The sequence below is a fragment of the Pteropus vampyrus genome, unplaced genomic scaffold (assembly GCF_000151845.1).
Source record: "Pteropus vampyrus isolate Shadow unplaced genomic scaffold, Pvam_2.0 Scaffold74, whole genome shotgun sequence".
Classification (NCBI taxonomy): Eukaryota; Metazoa; Chordata; class Mammalia; order Chiroptera; family Pteropodidae; genus Pteropus; species Pteropus vampyrus.
The window spans coordinates 8,564,667-8,583,152 of NW_011888855.1; the positions used below are offsets into that span (position 1 = coordinate 8,564,667).

At 39.3% G+C, this 18,486-nt stretch overlaps 2 protein-coding genes across 26 annotated transcripts in view; both read right to left on the reverse strand.

The window, feature by feature from the left end:
• Positions 1 to 18,486, reverse strand: part of KLHL3 (kelch like family member 3) — a 233,262-nt gene that overhangs the window by 117,784 nt on the left and 96,992 nt on the right. For 3 of the 25 annotated variants that reach the window (XM_023531957.1, XM_023531956.1, XM_023531959.1), the window contains one exon: positions 17,589 to 17,643. The exons of the other annotated variants lie outside the window; for them this stretch is intronic. The gene's annotated coding sequence lies outside the window, so the exon portion shown is untranslated. The remainder of the gene's footprint in view (positions 1 to 17,588; positions 17,644 to 18,486) is intronic. 25 annotated transcript variants of the gene reach the window in all.
• On the reverse strand, positions 12,115 to 14,904 carry HNRNPA0 (heterogeneous nuclear ribonucleoprotein A0). The gene has a single exon (XM_011362369.2). It carries the CDS (start codon positions 14,578 to 14,580, stop codon positions 13,651 to 13,653), a length of 930 nt encoding a protein of 309 aa, XP_011360671.1. The 5' UTR covers positions 14,581 to 14,904; the 3' UTR covers positions 12,115 to 13,650.

The window sequence follows — 18,486 nt, forward strand, 5'->3', positions numbered from 1 at the left end:
TCTTTTCTTGTAGTACCCTGGTTTGGTTTTGGTATCAGGGTAATACTGGCCTCATAAAATGAGTTTGGAAGAGTTCCCTTTTCTGTTAGAATTAATCAAATTGAGTTGCAGGGTACAAAATCAATATGCAAAAATCTGTTGTGTTCCTATACACCAATAACAAACTATCAGAAAGAGAAATAAAGAAAACTATCTTATTTACAATTGCATTAAAAAATTAAATACCTAGGAACAAATTTAACCATGGAGATGAAAGACCTGTATATCGAAAACTATAAGACATTAATGAAAAAAACTGAAGAAACAAATAAAAGGAAAAATATTCCATGCTCCCAGATTGGAAGAATCAACCTGGTTAAAATATCCATACTACTCAAAACAATCTATAGATTGAATGCAATCACTATCAAAATTTCAATGGAATTTTTCACAGGTACAAAACAATCTTAAAATTTGTATGGACTTACCAAAAAAACCTCATATAGCCAAGATAATCTTGAGAAAGAGCAAAGCTGGAAGCATCATGCTCCCTGATTTCAAACTATATCATAAAGCTACAGTAATCAAAACAGTGTGGCTTGGGCATAAAAACAGACACATAAATCAATGGAATAGAATAGAGTCCAGAAATAAACCCACACATCTATGTTCAGTTAATTTACAACAAAGGAGCCAAGAATATACAATAGAGAAAGGATAGTCTCTTCAATAAATGGTACAGTCACATGCAAAAGAATGAAACTAGACCGCTATTTTACTCCATGCCCAAAATCACCTCAAAATGGATTAAAGACTTGAACGTAAGACCTAAAACCACAAAATGCCTAAAAAACAAAACAAAACAAAACAAACATAAGCTGTAAGTTCCTTGACATAGGTGTTGGCAATGATTTTTTAAATGTGACACCAAAAGCAAAGCAACAAAAGCAAAAATAAATAAGTGGAACTACATCATACCAAAAGCTTCTGCACAGTAAAGGAAACCAACAAAATAAAAAGGCAACCAACTGAATGGAAGAAAAATATCTGCAAATCATATATTTGATAAGGGGCTATTATCCAAAATACATAAAGGACTCACACAACTCAACAGCAAGAATACTAAAAATGCAATTAAAAAATGAGCGAAAGACCAAAATAGACATTTTTCCAAAGAAGATATTCAAATAGCCAACAAATACATGAAAAGATGCTCAACATCATTAATCACCAGGGAAATGCAAATCAATGAAATATCACCTCATACCTGTTAGAATGGTTATTATCAAAAAGACAAGAAATAATAAGTGTTAGCAAGGATGTGGTCTGTTGGTGGGAATGTAAACTGGTGCAGCCACCATGGAAACAGTATGAAGGTTTCTCAAAAAATTAAAAATAAATCCAGCAATTCTACTTCTGGGTATCTACCCAAAGAAAATGAAAACACTAACTTGAAAAGATATATGTAGCCCCATGTTCACTGCAGCATTATTTACAATAGCCAAGATATGGAAACAACTTAAAGTGTCCATCAGTGGATGAATGGATTAGAAATTGAGATACACACACACACACACACACACTCTCTCTCACTCACTCTCTCTCTCTCTCTCTCACATGTGTACGTATAGCAATGGAATATTATTCAGCTATTAAAAAGAATGAAATTCTGCCATTTGCAACAACATGAATGGACTTTTGAAGGTAGTATGCTAAGTGAAATCGGTCAAAGACAAATACTATATAATCTCTCTTATATGTGCAGTCTAGAAAATAAAACTTTTTAAAATTTTATAAAAACACAAGCTCACAGATACAGAGAACAGATTGGTAGTTGCCAGAGACAGGAGGTGGGGCAGGGAGAAATAGGTAAAGGGCGTCAAAAGGTTAAAAGAAATCATTTTCAAAAGTAACCTAATAAATATAAGTTCTATTAGAACAAAAATGAATAAATGTGAGGAAACTGAAGTTCTGAGAGTTAAATGACGTGGCCACAGTCCCACAGGTTTCAACCTACATCTGCCCAACCACAGAGCCCATTATTATCTACTATGCACCACAGACACTACCCCTCTCTTACTACCTCCATTGTAGAGATGAGTCAGTGAGGCTATGAGAAAGAAATCAATTGACTCGATATCACCCAGTGAAGTTGAGGGCTGATTGGGGTATGGAACCAGATCCTCAGATGCCTGGTCTAATGCCTTTCAATCTCACCTGAATATGAGAAAGAACAGCATTTGAACTCTTGGATATTAATACAAGTCGGCATCCACAGCTTCCAAACACTACTATAAAGTCCTTTCCCCTGGACTCCTCTGGTCCCTTAGCTTACCAACCAGGCCTAGCCAAAGACTGCTCTTGGGGAAAGCTGGATGCACACCACTGAACACCAAGTGAGTCAAAGAAAAGCCAAACCAACTATAGCAACAAGCAGGGTGCTTCACACAAGCCAGTACATTGCAAACACTATCTTTCAAAGTCTTCCTAAGAATTCTTTCCTCTCTTGAATCTTCAACCTACTACTGGTGCCCTCTGCTGGTAAATCTGTATATCTCTTCATAACCAAAGCAAAACCTAATTATTACACCAATGACGTTGGGGGGAAGGGAGAGGGTCAGGGGTGATGAGCTTCCTTCACAGAATATTCTATTCAAGAATAAACCTTAATTCCTACTTCAAACTTTTTCATAGGTACTTTAAGTTGAACGCATTGGTCCTCTATCTGCTTCCCCCGTCTCACCTTTGTGGTCCTTTCCTTTCTGGGTACAAAGAAAACAAGGTTGTTTTTACATGAAAAGGTAAAAAACAGATGGAACAGAGCCCCAAAGTCAAGAACACAATGATGTGTGTGTGGGTGCGGTCAGGCCTGCACATCTAGGAGGTCCTGAGAATTGAGACAGGAACATGCTTAATGTAAAAACCATAAGCGAGTATGCTCAAACACTCTGGTCTCTCCCCACCTTAATATAACTGCAGGGTTATAAGTCAGTCTCTGAATATCATACTGTCTGTGCAATGGGCTGTACCAGGAAACTACAACATACATCCTACATGAATAAGATGTCAAAAGACTTACGAACTAGTTGGAGAAGCTGCACAGTGACACATATAAATAGTAAAAAAGAGAAACAAGAGAAGGGCAGAAAAGGTACCACAGAAACTCAGTGGAGGAAGAGACAACTTCCAGTTTGGAGAAAGAGGGAGCAATACAAGGAATAAAAATGAAGTTGCAAACTTGGTAAATAATTCTGTGGAGCTTTAAAAAGGGTATTCACAATTATAGTCACAGCTAGGTAATTTCAATTTCTCATGACTTCATTTAAAATATTAAAAAATAATTTAAAAGTCTCAATTGTTTAATCCTATTACTTTAATATACTTACATATTATATTACAACATTTTATTACATATTTTTATAAATTGTATTGTGCTAGAATATACGAAAATTTACCATTTTAACCATTTTTCAGTGCACACTGAAGTGGTATTAGTACATTCACAATGTTGTGCACCATCACCAACATCCATCTCCAGAACTTTTTCAGCATTCTCAAAGAAACTCTGCATCCATTAAACAGTAACTTTCTATTCTCCCTTCCTCCAAGCCCCTGATAACCTCTAATTCTACTTTTTCCATGAATTTGCCTATTCTAGGTAACAAGTACAATACAGTATTTGCCCTTTTGTGTCTGGCTTATTTCACTTAGCATGTTTTCAAAGTTCATTCACGTTGTAGAATATATCAGAATTTCATTCCTTTTTATGGTTGAATAATACTCCATTTTATGTATATAGCACACTTGTTAATCCATTCATCTGTTGATGAACACTGGGTTTTTCACATTTCATCTTTTCACAGAGCTCAATTTAGTAAACATTTTCCTAACGTTTGACATTTAATTTCCAATCTCTTTTTGTTATAATGATTGTCTTTATGCAAAAACTGTTTTCCTTTCATTAAATTGTTTTCTTAGGTTAAATCCCCTTCTCATTCATCATTTTCCCAACCTGACAGAGAAGTTACTGTCTGCAGTTTCAGTAATTAAAGTACAAAAGTGTGATTAAAATCAATTGGCGACTACAAAAAAATAGTTCCACCAATTGAAAATAAAAGCTTTCAAGTTCATTGATATTAGGATCCAGAGATTTGAGGGGAACTGGCTGTGACTCTGATGTCAGGAATAAAGTAGAATTCATAAGAGTTATGTCAAAGGAGCATTTCTGCCACAATCTCCCTTCTGTGACCCAAGTCTCATCTTCTCTGTTCCAAAATCTTATTACACGATCAGGACAAAATAACTTCTCAGGGGAGTAATATGAAGTAGTTAAATCACACACCAGCTTGCTACACGTTTCATTGCAGAGAGTTTACAAGCAAACAAAATATGATCTTCTAATATATGGACATACCTACACCATTTATAAGATGAAGCAATTATATTTCCTTTCTCCCTAAGGAATTATTTATGATGTCTATATCAACAATTGCCTTCGCTTAGATCATTTTAAAGACCTATACAAGGCAGTCCTTTTCATAAACTTGTTTACGAAGAATTTACATGATGGCAGTGTATCTCCCATGCTCAAAACTGCTAGAAGCTGTAATAATGAAAAGACCAAAAGAGCTTTTGGAGAAAGGAAAGGAATTAACAAAGCAGAAACTGCTCAGAAGAACTCTCCAACAGACTGACCTATGTAATAGTTTTTCCAAAATTGCACCTTGTACCCACAACCTGTTTTCCACTTGACTCGCTGACACTAAAAAGAAAAATGTTAGCTGCATCAGGGGTTCCCAAGACCAACCCCACATTCAGAGATTAGCCATAACTCTCAGAACTCAGCACTGCTTAAGTGTTGTATTCATAGCTAACATTTGTTACAGCCTCGAAGTAAGGATACAGTCTGATCATACGGGGAAAAGACACAAGCAGTCTAGAAGAATGTATGCACAGTCCTCTTTAAGGCTCTCTCCCTACCGTGAGAGGTCACACAAAATACACTCATGTGATGTTTCTGCCCAAGGACTCAGTACTCAAGTTTTATAGGTACCCACCACCTACCACATATTATAATTCCAGACTCCCAGGAGTCATATTGCTTGCACAGTCTAGAGACAGTGGACCACCCTTATCAGTTAGGAAACAGTAGAAACATTCCTTAAATCCAACTGCCCAGACAAGGCAGGCAGGACCCTCTAAAAGTAACATATCACCAATTAAAGATTCATTTCAGCCAAAAAAGAATGATCTCTCTCAAAAAATATATATGCCTATAGTACAATTAAAGAGATTGTGGGTCTTTTAAAGCTTAATCCAAGTTGTTTTGCTTTCCTCATAAATCCTCATTGAAAGCAACTATATATACCAAAAAAAGAAAAACTTTTGTCCTAGGAGAGGGAAAATCAGAATCTTTTAAAATTCAAGGCAGATCATGACATGCCTCTGCTCAAAACTCTAAAATGGTTCACCATTCGTGCAGTAAAAGCAAAAATCCTTACAACAGCTTACAAATCCCTATACAGTCTGGCCCCTCTCTGACCTGAAGAGTAGCTACTCCTTTGCTTCTCTTCCTTCTTTCAGTTCCAGCCACCTTGAGTAACTTGCTTTTCCTCAAAAAGGCCAGGCAAAATCCTGCCTCAGGGCTTTTGCTTTTCCTAATCTTCTACCTGGAATGCTCTTCCCCTAAATATCTGCATCGCCCACTCCCACATTTCCTTTGTCTTTGTTCAGCTTTCACTTTCTCAGAGAAATCTACCCAACCACCCTATTTTAAACTGCACTATCTTCACAAACATTTTGCCTTGCAGCACTCCCACCCCTTACCTAATTCTTCCATACCACTCATCATCTTCTAACATCTATTATTATTGTCTCTCCCCACTAAAATATAAGCTCTGTTGAGGGTAGGGATTTTTGTCTCATTCACTGCTCTATTTCCAGCGGAATCATTGAGTAGAATAGCCACAAGTTTAACCTGACATAGGAAAACAGGGAGACACTGAATTTCAAACAACGAGGGAAAACTTATGACAGGTTAGGAGAGTAATCTAGTGCAAACAGCTAGGTCTTCTCGAAGTTCCGCGGTGCCTGGGAGATCAAGAAAAAAAATGTGAAAAGGGATTAAAATTTTTTCACTGAAGACATGAACACAGATGGCACATTCAAACAAGGTTACTGAATAGTCTTAATAAAAGGAACTATTTACAAAGGTGTGGTCACAGTTAAGGAAACTCAACAAGGTTTGGAGAACCATCTTGGGGCTAGCAACAGGGTGCCTGAAGTAGCAATAGGAGAGAGTGGTTACCAGAAGCCAGAAAAGACCTAGAGCCCTGAGAGAGAGACAGTGGAGCAGAGCTGTGGCCACTGACAACCTGTTTGCTGAATATGTGTATTTGGAGGATATAGGGAACAAATATCTTGACCTCATCAATCTCTCCAGATCTCCTGTCAGTTTCTCTCATTGTCCAAACCCAAAATGAAGCCAGAAAAAGAGTATACAGTTCTTTAAGAATACATCTCCCAAGAACACAGAACAAGGAAGAGAAAGATGGAGAATGGCTCAGGAAGAGTAAAAAGAAAACTCAGCTCAGTAACCATTCTGTAAAGCTATCTCGAAAGGTACAATGCTTAGATGTGCTCAACTTACTGTGTCCAAACCTTCCAAATCTTTTCCCATTTCCAGGGGCATCGCCACCACCATTCTCCTGCTCACACAGTAATTCTGATTCATCTATTCCCTCTTTCTTATTCCCCACACATCCAATCATTTGCCAATTATATACTTTCACAACTTCCCTCAAATTCCCTTTCATTTTATTTCCAGCACCACCTTTATTCTTGCTCTCATTTTCTCTGGTTAATATCAGTTGTCTTAGCAACCTTCCATCTGAAACATCACTCAAATGTCATCTATTTTACAGAATGCTCCTGAATTAATCTTTCTAATTACAGTCTCACTACCACTATTGTTGCTCAAAACCTTTAGTGATTTCCACTGCCTGCCAGATAAAGTCCAAACTCCTTAGCGTACTACTCAATGACCTCACTCAGTATGTAGTTTCAACTTATCCCAATTTATTTCCTACAACTCTCCTTTATCCTCAGTACAAATTAACCACTTGTATTTCAAAGCAAATAAAAGTTAGTGAAGAGTATGACCACTGGAATCAATCAGTCTTGATTCAACTCCCAGATAAATCACTTTACCAGCTGGGTGGCCTTGGGAAAGTTAATTCACCTTTCTGAGGGAAGCTTCTGCTACCTTATCTATGAAGCAGGGGGTTACTGAATAGACCAATTAGAATATTTGTAAATATACTTAACAGTGTTGAGCACACAGCAGGAATATTTCTCTGTATATACTCCATGTCTCTGCCTGTTTGTCCCTCTACCTGAAATTACTTCTGTCCCTACCTTCTCTATGTGGCCAATTTTTGAGGTCAAATCATATATCCTCCACAGTTTTTTTTTCTTTCTATGTGAAAGTCACCTCTCCTCTACACTCACATTATTTATATCTTCCTTATAAGAAATAAACACTTACAGATAGCTAACATGGTTGATCTCTTTCCTACTAGCATTGAATTAGCAGAGGTTTGGGGGGTCCCCAAACCCAACAAGTCAAGGGCAAAACCTAGGTTAAAAACCAAATCTGTTATTAAAAGTGCTCTATGGACCACATATGCTTATATTATTACTCTTTTCAAGACAGTTACTCGTTCATCTCATCAACTGTGCAAACACCATGTGGTTGGGATGAAGGTGAAATAAAGGTACACCTTTTGCTAATCAGTCACACCTCTTAAAAGAGGTCATATTAACCTTACTACGCAACAGAGACAACAGCAAGCCCTTTATATGCATTCTTTCACTGAATCTATTCAACAACCCACATGAAAAGGTATTACTAGTAGCTTCTCCTTTTTAAAGACAAGGAAACTGAGGTTCCGGCCAATATGTTCATGGTCACACAGCTAAAACGTGACAGCGTCAGGAATGGAATTGATGTCAAAATTTACATCCTTAAGGACTATGAAATATTAAATCAGATGTCTACTCTGAGGCAAATTACTTTGCAATATAAGCATCAAAAGAAAAAATGCACTTTTCATATGGTTTCCAATAACAAGTAACTAAAGAAGTGAAGCCTAAATTTTAATCAGAGAACATACACTAAGTCAAGGGGACTAACTCCAATTAGTTTGTATGGTGTGAACAATCTGAGATGGTGCCACAATGCTGAAAAGGAATGGATACATCATTTCAATAGAAATCAAATTCTAACCAAAATGCAAGTTATTTGAACACAGGAACCATGTTTGTCTCACTGCTATGTATCTCTACATCCTAGATGTGTTTTGCACAAAGAAGGTAGTCAATACCTGATATCAATGGTAAACATTCAGAATTAAGCATACTGTTTAAATGATGTAAGTCCACATCAGAGATTATTAGAGCAAGAGATAACACAAACCTATTTCAGATAATTTTTAAGCAAATCATACAAACTGGTAAAAGAATCAAAGGAGCAAAAGAAGACCTGCTTGAGTAGAAAACACAGTTAAGGAATGCCTAACAAGGTATCTTCTTAAATCCTTTTCCTCTCTGAATATTCAAATCTTCCAGCTCCAAGTGCAAGTAAAAAAGTAGGTGGAAAAAGTCAGTAAGAGACTTAATTGCCCTTTCTAGCCTTCCTACATTGGAATTCCTTTTTTAAAAGCAGCTTTCAAGTATCTTTTTATGATAAATGTTTTATCTGGTAATAAATTCTCATTTAGGGAGAATTCAGTTTACCCAAAAGCAAGTTCCAATGCCAAAGAATAATTTTCCCTAACCAGTTGTGTGCTTTTCTTTGAAATGAGTAATAAATTCTATTTCCCAAGATACTTCCACACATCATACTTAGTAAAAGACCAAATTTAAGCAACAAGTCACACGAATTCAAATATAATCCAAAATATGAATTCTTATGAAAATTCATTATCATTTCCCATTTAAGATCTCATCTGATTTGTATTTCTATCACTGAATATTTTAAGTTCTGCCTCCCTTAAGCTGATTTTGCTATTAATATTTAGCAAAAATCATGAATCACAAAATAATGCAAAATGAAATGTGCTTTTAAAGGTCTTTGTGGTCTAGCAATCTACGAAAAAAGCAAGGAGCCAAATACATCATGCTCTGCACTTTGGCATAAGCTGTGGAATGCCCTTGCCATCCAAATGTCTCTTCCTTAACATTTTTCTTGACCCACATGGAAAGTCGCCACTATGGCTCATATTTATCTCTAAAATATCCATACTCTATATCAGTTAATTTAAATTCTTACCACCCAAACTAAATTGTGGAAATTTTGTAAGGGCTGATCCTTACTATTTAGTTAAATCATGTTCATTCTCATTGAACGGATTTTAAAAACTAGTCTAAGGGTTCCTTTTCAGAGCTGTTAGTGAATAATTACCAAATATGACTAAAAGATAACAGTATCAAATTAAAGGATTTAAGCAATTATAATCTTCACATCATAGGAAAATGAAGTCCAAAGAAAATAAGTTAACTTTATTTCTTCAGACAGTAATATGTGTAGACATCAACATGGGAAAACTAGCAAATATTTCTGCAGTACAACTACTGAAAACAAAAGCGGAAGACAGTAATAGAATGGTTCTCATAGGCCATTAACTTTTATCATGTATAATCCAGCTTTGAAATTTTTCAGAAAATGTTTGAATTTACCCATAAGCTTTAAAAAAGCCACCAATGAGTTTATTTCTTTATGTATACTGAGAATTGAAAAATATTTGTATCAGAAAACTGTTGCATTCTCATTATCTAGCACATTTAACCAAGGTAGCCATCTCATCACCTAAGTGTATTTGATGAGCAAACACATCTGCAAGGAAAGTAATACACTGCCTTATTCACAACAGCAAAAAATGGAACACATCCATCAACAGAGGAATGTTTTATGTTGATACAACTATACTATGGAACATTATACAGGCATTAAGAAAATGGTCTTGCTATGAGAATGTTAATATATATACAAACTACAAAACTACATAATTCTATTTTTTAAAATTAAGTGTATAGAAGACAGTGGTGAATATATGCCTGTTAAAGATTATTCTTGAGGAAGGGGTTTGGTCATACAGGTAGGATTTTTACTTATTTTGTTTAGTTTGGTTTCGTTTATAAGATTAATTCTAACAGTTATTTTTTAAAATATACCACCAAAGATTAAGATTTCCATATTTTCTATTTCCTAGCAATATTGGTATTTTCTGTGAATTGAGATACAATCCAAATGTTATGCAACACTCTAAGTGATGTACAGAACATTTCTTACGCTTTATGTATTCTTTCAAGGGACTTTTTATTGGAAAAAAATTTTATAATTTCTCTTCCCTTTAATAGAAATCTTAAGACAAAGGCACATCAGAATAACCTGCTAGGAAAAAGTACTGCCCTAAATTTAGACAGTCTTTGCTGCCATTTCAAAAAGAAAACAAAAGAGGGCCTTCTAAAACGGAACAGGATTTTTTTCCAGTAATCAAAATTTTACACTGACTCAGCAAAAATTGGTTAAAATGTAAGAGACTTACCCTAAGAGCAAATGGCTTTTTTTGGTAAAACCCATACTGTCTAGATGTAGTTCTGCTCAAATCAATCCAAAAGCCCACTTTCAGTGAACAAAGTCATACAAAATTTAATGTTAAATGCAAATTCTCAAATCTGAGAAAATCAAGCACATTTAAAAGACGAATAAGCCTACAAGTAACTAACAGTCACTTCTAGTCTTGGGGGAAGTAATCATAAATACCAAATTCTCGAGTATCCTCAAATTCTTTAAATTATGCTTAAAAACAAAAATTCATTGTGAAGTAGATTTAAATATGAAATCAATGTTCCAAAGCACTAAGAAACAATCAGTATGTCATTCTGATTTGGTAGTTCTATGAACATTAACAAGTTGCAAGCTTTTTAATACTTGAAATTATCATGCACCTTGAGACCTTTCAAAGCCCTTTTAATGATCACCACTGAATTTATACTAAAAACACTGTAAACGCAAAAGTCCTTCACACAGACAAAAAAATTTATTTTGCTAACCTTTCAAATTAGATTTAAGCATGGTGCAAAAATTGTATTCAATACTGACTAGATTCTGTACCACTTTCTTCCAAGAATTCTTAAATTTGAATAATGTTCAGATAGTTCTCATAGGTGAAAGAAGTCAAAACATACAACTGGTTGGCAAAAAAAGTCCCACGTGCCAAAAATCCTTTCCTAAAAATTGAGGAGAAATTCTGCCTTCACTAAACACCAGTCCAAATTACAGAAACTTGTAAAATACATGACAATGAAATGTTAATATACTTCAAACAGGATACTAAGTCACCTTTCAATTAACAGGAAATAATTTTACATAATTCATTTAACTTTTTAGAAGTCATTATGTTGAGGACTACAAAATGAACTTATCAATTTGAAAACCCTCCAAAAGTTGGTCTATTCCAATTGACCTGGAATAGATTTTTCCCTTTCTAAACCAGAGTAAAAAGGCAAACAGAATGACTATTAGAACAAAATAATTTAAGTATATCACATTCTCTGTATTCTAGAGGACCTCCAAAAAGCTGGACCAAAATACCAAATGAAAAAGCTAACATGTGCTTCACTGAAAGAGAAAAATAAAACAAATTTAAAAAAATTGTAGAGCCATTTAAGAGCAAAAGATTTGACGGTGTTTATTCAATGGGCAGAAACATCTATCCCATCTGTCACATAAGTATACTTAGATATTTGTACCAAGCATTAGCTATCATTTGTCAAGTTGACTGAGCAGCCACAAACTAGCCTAGTAACCTTGACCTTTCTTATCTAAAGTAGAGCACTGGCAATTAGGAAAAAATTTTTGGCAAGAATTAGATCTTAACTATAGTGACAAGAACTAAAAGAGAAAAAAGGTCAATGTTAAAATATTTTTACTTTAAATCCCAATAATCTCTTCTTAGTATGGCTTTCGACTGCAAGATTCAAGTCAAATATTTTATGGTAACATTAAATGTACTAGATTAACGGGTACTCTGAACCCACCCACCAGATTATACATACTCTCACTCAATCATGTAAAGAATTGAATTCTTTATTTGTGATATCCATAAACGTTGCTATTCTGTATTTCTATTCAGGAAGGCAATTTTCTCCTATATCGTTTTGTTTTTTATAAACAACAATTTGAAATCTATTGCATGAAAGGGCTACAACTATACATTTGTTAACCAAGCAGAATACAGATATTTTGCTTTACAACTTGCACCTAAGATACCAGTACACATAGCTGGTTCATTAGCTGTCATAGCAATCTGGGGCCATTGCCCAAGCTATGCATAGTTTACATTTTCAAATCTCACGTAGAAAGATCAATTGTGATATGGACTGTTAACTACATTCCTGTAAGGCCCACCTTAGTTACAAGTAAATGTGTAACCAAAGTCTGCACAGATTTTTGATGGCAAAACTTCTAATCTGATGCAATTGTCCTAAGCAAGTTTTTAAACAAATTGTTTTGCACACACTGCCATTCTGCCAGTAGATGGCGCTACAACGGTTGAGGGGAAGGATTTTCGTGGACCGTTCAGCTATAGGAAAAAAAACGTTTAAACCTGCTCTGAAAATACAAAATGCATTGTTTGCGAGTAAAATATAACCATTGTTTGTAACCATTCATTACAGACAAACCAATAAGAGATGAAACTAGGCCATCTGAAAGTTTTTAAACAGTTTATATGAATGAAAACACATGCTTAACAAAAACTATTTCTTTAGAACTATACAGTACATACTTTGAAGTAAATTCTCATAAAAAGTGACCAATCATGTCAAGATGATAAGCAAGTCGCTTAGTACAGAAGATGGATGCACAGAAACTTTAAAGACTTTAAAAAGCCACATCCACCATTTCAAAAGTTTTGCCTGTAAAGGGATAAAATTCAACACGTCACTAGCAGGGCAACAGAAAAAATAAAACCACAGGACCTCTTAAAAGTTATCTAAATACACATCAAAAATTAAGAATTAACACGAAAAATTTTCAAATAATATCCCTTAAAACGGTGCGGAATGGACCCTAGGAAAAAAATGTTAGACATGTACGGTCAAACACAATGATTTATTAAAAATAAAACGTAAAAATGATTTTTGTACATATGCTTCCAAATTTCAGGCATGGGATCCAAGTAGATTTCATAGAAAACGCTGTAGCCAAGTATCAAGTCCTTACAACAAAGTAAACTACCCCCCACCCCAACCCCCACCCAGGTTTTGCTACAGAATCAGCAAGTTCACTCCCTCCCCCAAAAAACACAAATTAAAACAAGACATTTTGCTAGTATAAAAACGACCAAGGTCCAAGTAATAATAAAAAAATAGAGTCCATCAATGACTGTAACACAAAAAATGTGTATGTGGGGCCGAGTCCATCTTCAGAGAGACAAGAGGTGGCAGGCAAATAGGGCGACACCCTCAAGGGTAAGCAGCCTTCGAAGCGGCTCCCCCAAGGGCATAATGGGGAAGGCGGTGGGAGGGAAAGGGACTCAGGAGTTGACCCTAGTTGGGTTGTTGAAAAGCTACCCCTATAGCCACTCCCAGGCATTTAAAAAATTTTTAGAAGGAGCTACCTCCATAACCACCCCCACCGCCATAACCGCCTCTGTAAGGTCCACTGTTACTGCGACCGCCCCAGCTGCTGCCTCCTCCTCCGCCGCCGCCGCCGCCGCCGCCGCTCTTCATGGGCCCGTAGGAGGACTGGTGCTGGCTGTAGCTGCCGAAGCCGCCGAAGCCGTTACCGTAGTCGCTTCCACCGTAGGACGAACCGCCTCCGCCGCCTCCGTAGGCATTGTAGCCGCCGCCGCCACCGCCGCCGCCGTAACCACCGTAGCTGTTGTAACCGCCGCCGCCGCCCTTGGACAGGCCGTTCTGGTCACGACCACCGCCGCGCCCGCGGCCGCCTCGGCCGCCCCGGGAGGACCGGGAGCCGCCTCCACCCCCACCGGAGTGGATATCCTCCTTGGGTACGGCCTTCTTCACTTCCACGCGATGGCCCTGGATCGGATGGAACTTGACCACCGCGGCCTTGTCTGCCGCGTCGTGATTCTGAAAATACACGAAGCCGAAGCCACGCTTCTTGCCGGACTGCTTGTCGGCAATAATCTCGGCCTTTTCCACGGTGCCAAACTGCGAGAAGTGCTCGATCAGGTCGCCCTCGGCCACGTCTCCCTTAAGGCCCCCGACAAAGAGCTTCTTAACCTTCGCGTGGGCACCGGGCCGCGCCGAATCCTCCCGGGACACCGCCCGCTTCAGCTCCACCGTGTTGCCGTCCACGGCATGGGGCGAGGCGGCCATGGCGGCATCGGCCTCCTCCACATTGGAGTAGGTCACGAAGCCAAAGCAACGGGAGCGCTTGGTCTGAGGATTCACCACCACCACGCAGTCCGTCAGAGTCCCAAAGGCCTCGAAGTGGCCGCGCAGGCCCGACTCACTCGTCTGCACATTGAGGCCGCCGATGAACAGCTTACACAACTGGGAATTCTCCATCTCTACGGCCCGGGCCTTTCCCCCGCCCTGCGAGCTCCGAGCTTTCGCCGTCGCCGTTATCGTTGGCTAAGGGCCTCTTCACAGCTTGGGCCCAGCCGTTGCTGGAGCCGCCACCGCCGTTCGCCGACGGGGAAGGGAAAAAGGGAAGGGGAGGGAAGGAGGAGAAAAGGAAGGGGGAGGGAAGGGGAGAGGTGCCGGCTAGAGGGCGAGCCGAGGAGACTGGAAGACAACCAAGGCTGCCACTGCTACCGCCGCCGCCGCTGCCACCTCCGCTCCCCTATCTGGGCACCACACAAAGAGGCCGCTGAACGCGCGCGCACCCTCCCCGAGGCGTGCGTCACCGCCGACGTACGGCAGCTCAGGGCTGCCCGCCAATCCCCGCCTCGCTCTCCTTAGTCCCGCCTACCGCGCCGCAGCGCCGCTCTCGATCATGGACTCCCCGCCCTCCGCGGTCTATTCAAGCCCTTGGCCTGCACTGCCTCTGCCGCCGCCTCTACTGTCCCGCTTTCGCTCCCGGGGCTCCCCAGTGTGCCTTGACGAGACACTCTCCCGGCCCTCCGCGCACCTCTGAGATTCATTTCCTCCCAAGACCGCGGCTGTTCCCAGTGATTTGCCCCCTCCCCTTGCCGTATCCACTAGCCTAACTCTGCAGTGGCGTTCGCGCCAGCCCCTTGAGAGACATGTCAGTTCAGCCAATCACCGCGACCCACTCGCACCCACTTCCGTTTTCCGCAGCCGCTGGACGAGCGCGCTCCCCGGAACGCGCTATCCCCAGCGCCCCGTGTGCGTATCCTGTCTACCTCCCTCCATGCCTCCTCCCACTCTGAGCTTAGCGCGGGTCGGGGATGGCAAGGGGTTGGGGGGAAGGGAAGCGACAGCGGGGGCGCGCTGGGGGCCGTTCCCAACGGATGCGGCCTGGGGCGCCACGCGCGGGATTTTTGAAAACTTGACTGTTGGGGTTTGGGGGCCCGGATTTACCCGCCGCGTTGCGACTGGCCCGCTACACCTGGTGTCCTCGCCCCTCCCGTCCGACGCACAAAGATGGAGGGTAGAGGCCTGGTTGGGGCAGGCAGTTATTAGCCGTTTACAGTGGGCCCGATGCGCGGTTAACCTAAGACATTGGCACGTGGCCCTGCCCAAAAGCGAGCCCGAGGGAATGTGAAGGGCAGCACAGCAGTGCGCTAAATGCGCTTCATACTTTACAACCGAGGACACCCTTTGGCCATCCGGGAAGCTCTCCCAAGAAGCCCTCTCAGCCTCAGTGTACTCTGACAACCGACATTTTCATTTTACCCCAGTGAACACGTCATTTTATATGTTTCGTTTACATATCTATGCGTTTACAAATCTATGCTTCCTTTCCAGCTAAAACCTTAGCTTTTTAAAGGCATTTGATACCACACGAACATTATATACAAATGTCACGCACCCCTGATAACTGCCTAACAGACCCTCACTTGGGTGGGAATGCAAGAAAATTAAAATGGCTTCCATTTATTGAAACTTTATGTGCCAAGCAAGATAAAGTGGGTCACAGGATGAGACGTTACGTGACCAAGAGCCTCCAAAACCATGTGGTAAATACTGAAGAGGAATTCCTCACTGCATTCGGTACTATTCAGGAATGATTTGTGAAAGAGGTGGAAGTTGCACTGAATTTCAGAGTCAAAAGCTGGGTAAGATTTCTAGAGTGAGTGTATCTGAGCAAAAACCAGAGGAAACAAAGCTACGTAAGCTTCAAGGGGCAGTAAGTAGACCAGTTTGACTGGAACAGGATTTTGATATAAGGTAATAAGAGGTAAAGTTGGTTGAGGGTCTTTTATATTATGGAATGTCTTGAATTTTAAGTTGAGTTTGAATATTATTCCAAAGGTATGTAGATAGGCTACAACCTTTGGAGACAAACCAGAGTCTGGCTCCTACCATTAATGAGTCACACAGCTCATCAAACTGTGTGACTTTGGGCAAGTCACTTAACTTTTTTAAAAACTTAAACTAGTTTTATTGTCTGAAAACCAGAACAATAAAACACCTCTCAAGTGTAAAAAGTAAATGATATTCTGCATATAAACACAGAGCACAGTGCCTGACACATAGAAAGTGCTCAGTTTATCCAATAAATGCCATACCAGGTGCTGGGAATATGGCAGTAAACAATAGACAAAAATCTCTGCCATCATGGAGCTTACATTCTAGTGGGGAAGAGCAGACGATAAATAAGAATGGTATATAGCATGTTAGCAATAAGTGCCATTGGGGTAGGGGCAAAAAGAACAATGGGAAGCTAATACCTTGTTATAAAAAAAAATGAGTCAGATATGTCAGGATTTGCTAACTAATAAGAAAGAATGAGAGAAATAAAAGCATTCCAGTGATTGAAGTCTGGAAGCGTAAAATCACAGCAATGGTAGAACTAGAGAATCTAAGAAACTATTTTGGAGGGAATGGAGATGATGAACACAGCTGTTAATGTTTAAGATGACACTGTGTTGTTCATGGGGCATTGTTTTTTGGGATGCCCAAGACTATAGTTCAGATGAGAGATTAGACCTTAAGAAATATATTTTAGGGTCATCCAAAAAATGTTAAAACAATAAAAGATGAATTTCTGAAGGAAATGACCATTACTTATTTTCCCATCTAAACGGTAAATCTAAAGTAACAGTTTTCTCCTACATTGTTTTAAAATAATCTTCCACACCACTGAATTGTGGACCCATTATGGGTTTAATCTGACTAAAGAACTTCATAGAGGCGTGTGTCTGGTATGAGCCTTACATATAGAAGAGGAGTAGGGATAATGAGAAACAACACAAATATGTTTGAGAGACATTCAAGAAGACATTCAGGATATATGCAAGATAATTGGATGTTAAATTCTTTTCAGAGATTAGATTGGTAAAGGTTGGGACAGTGGATAAGGAGTTGTTATGTAAACACTTAAATGATGCAGTCAACCTCCTACCCCTCATCATTCAGGGAGACAAACTTTTATTTTTCTACTTTACCTTTTAGTTCACTGCTAGAGTATCCTGGCTTTACCTTGCTTATGGGTGTGTCAGCCTTCGAAAACAAAAATAAATAAATAAAATAAAAATATAACTGAAATTTACACAATCTTTGGTTTTCACCCCTCCTACAAACTTGATTCCAAAAACCTCATTAAATGTAGTGGTTACGCAACTTATAGAACTGCAGGCTAAAAAGGGTGTATTTTACTGTACCTAAATTATACCTAAAAATAGAAAACTGGAAAAAGGGAAAAAGAATGAACTGAGGAAGAAAGGGAAAACTGTGGTCAGCTATATTTCCAGAAAGCAGCAACTTTGATATTTTTAGTCACCATTTTATAATATCCAAGAATATCTTTTTTGCAGTTAGGGTTCTGTTACTAAACTGTGTCTCCCTCTGCCACCAAATTCATATGTTGAAGCCTTAGCACCCAGTACTAATGAATGTAACTGTAATTGAAAATAAGGTCTTTAAAGAGGTGATTAACTTAAGATGAGGGAGTGGCCCTAATCCACTGGGACAGGTAACCTTATAAGAAGAGGATGAGACAGCAGGGGCAAATGTGCACAAAGGGATAAAAGTGTGAAGAGACTGGCCATTTTCAAGCCAAGGAAAAAGGCCTCAGAAGAAACCAACGCTGCTGGCACCTTAATCTTGGACTTTGAGCTTCCAGAACTGTAACAAAATTAATTTCTTTTGTTTCAGCCACCTAGTCTATGGTACTTGTTATGGCAGTCCTAGCAAACTAATACATCCACCAAGAAGAGAAGTGCTTTCAGTGTCCTTATTCAGGAGTATCAGACCTCATTCATTTGTACCTGCAAAGCTGCCTATACAGATCTTGCTTGGATTTCTCTAGGCAAGATTACACCAGATCTAGTGATTTTCCAATGA

What these genes read in the sequence shown, in the direction of transcription:
- HNRNPA0 (XM_011362369.2), bottom strand. Translation starts at nt 14,580, where the DNA reads ATGGAGAATTCCCAGTTGTGTAAGCTGTTCATCGGCGGCCTCAATGTG.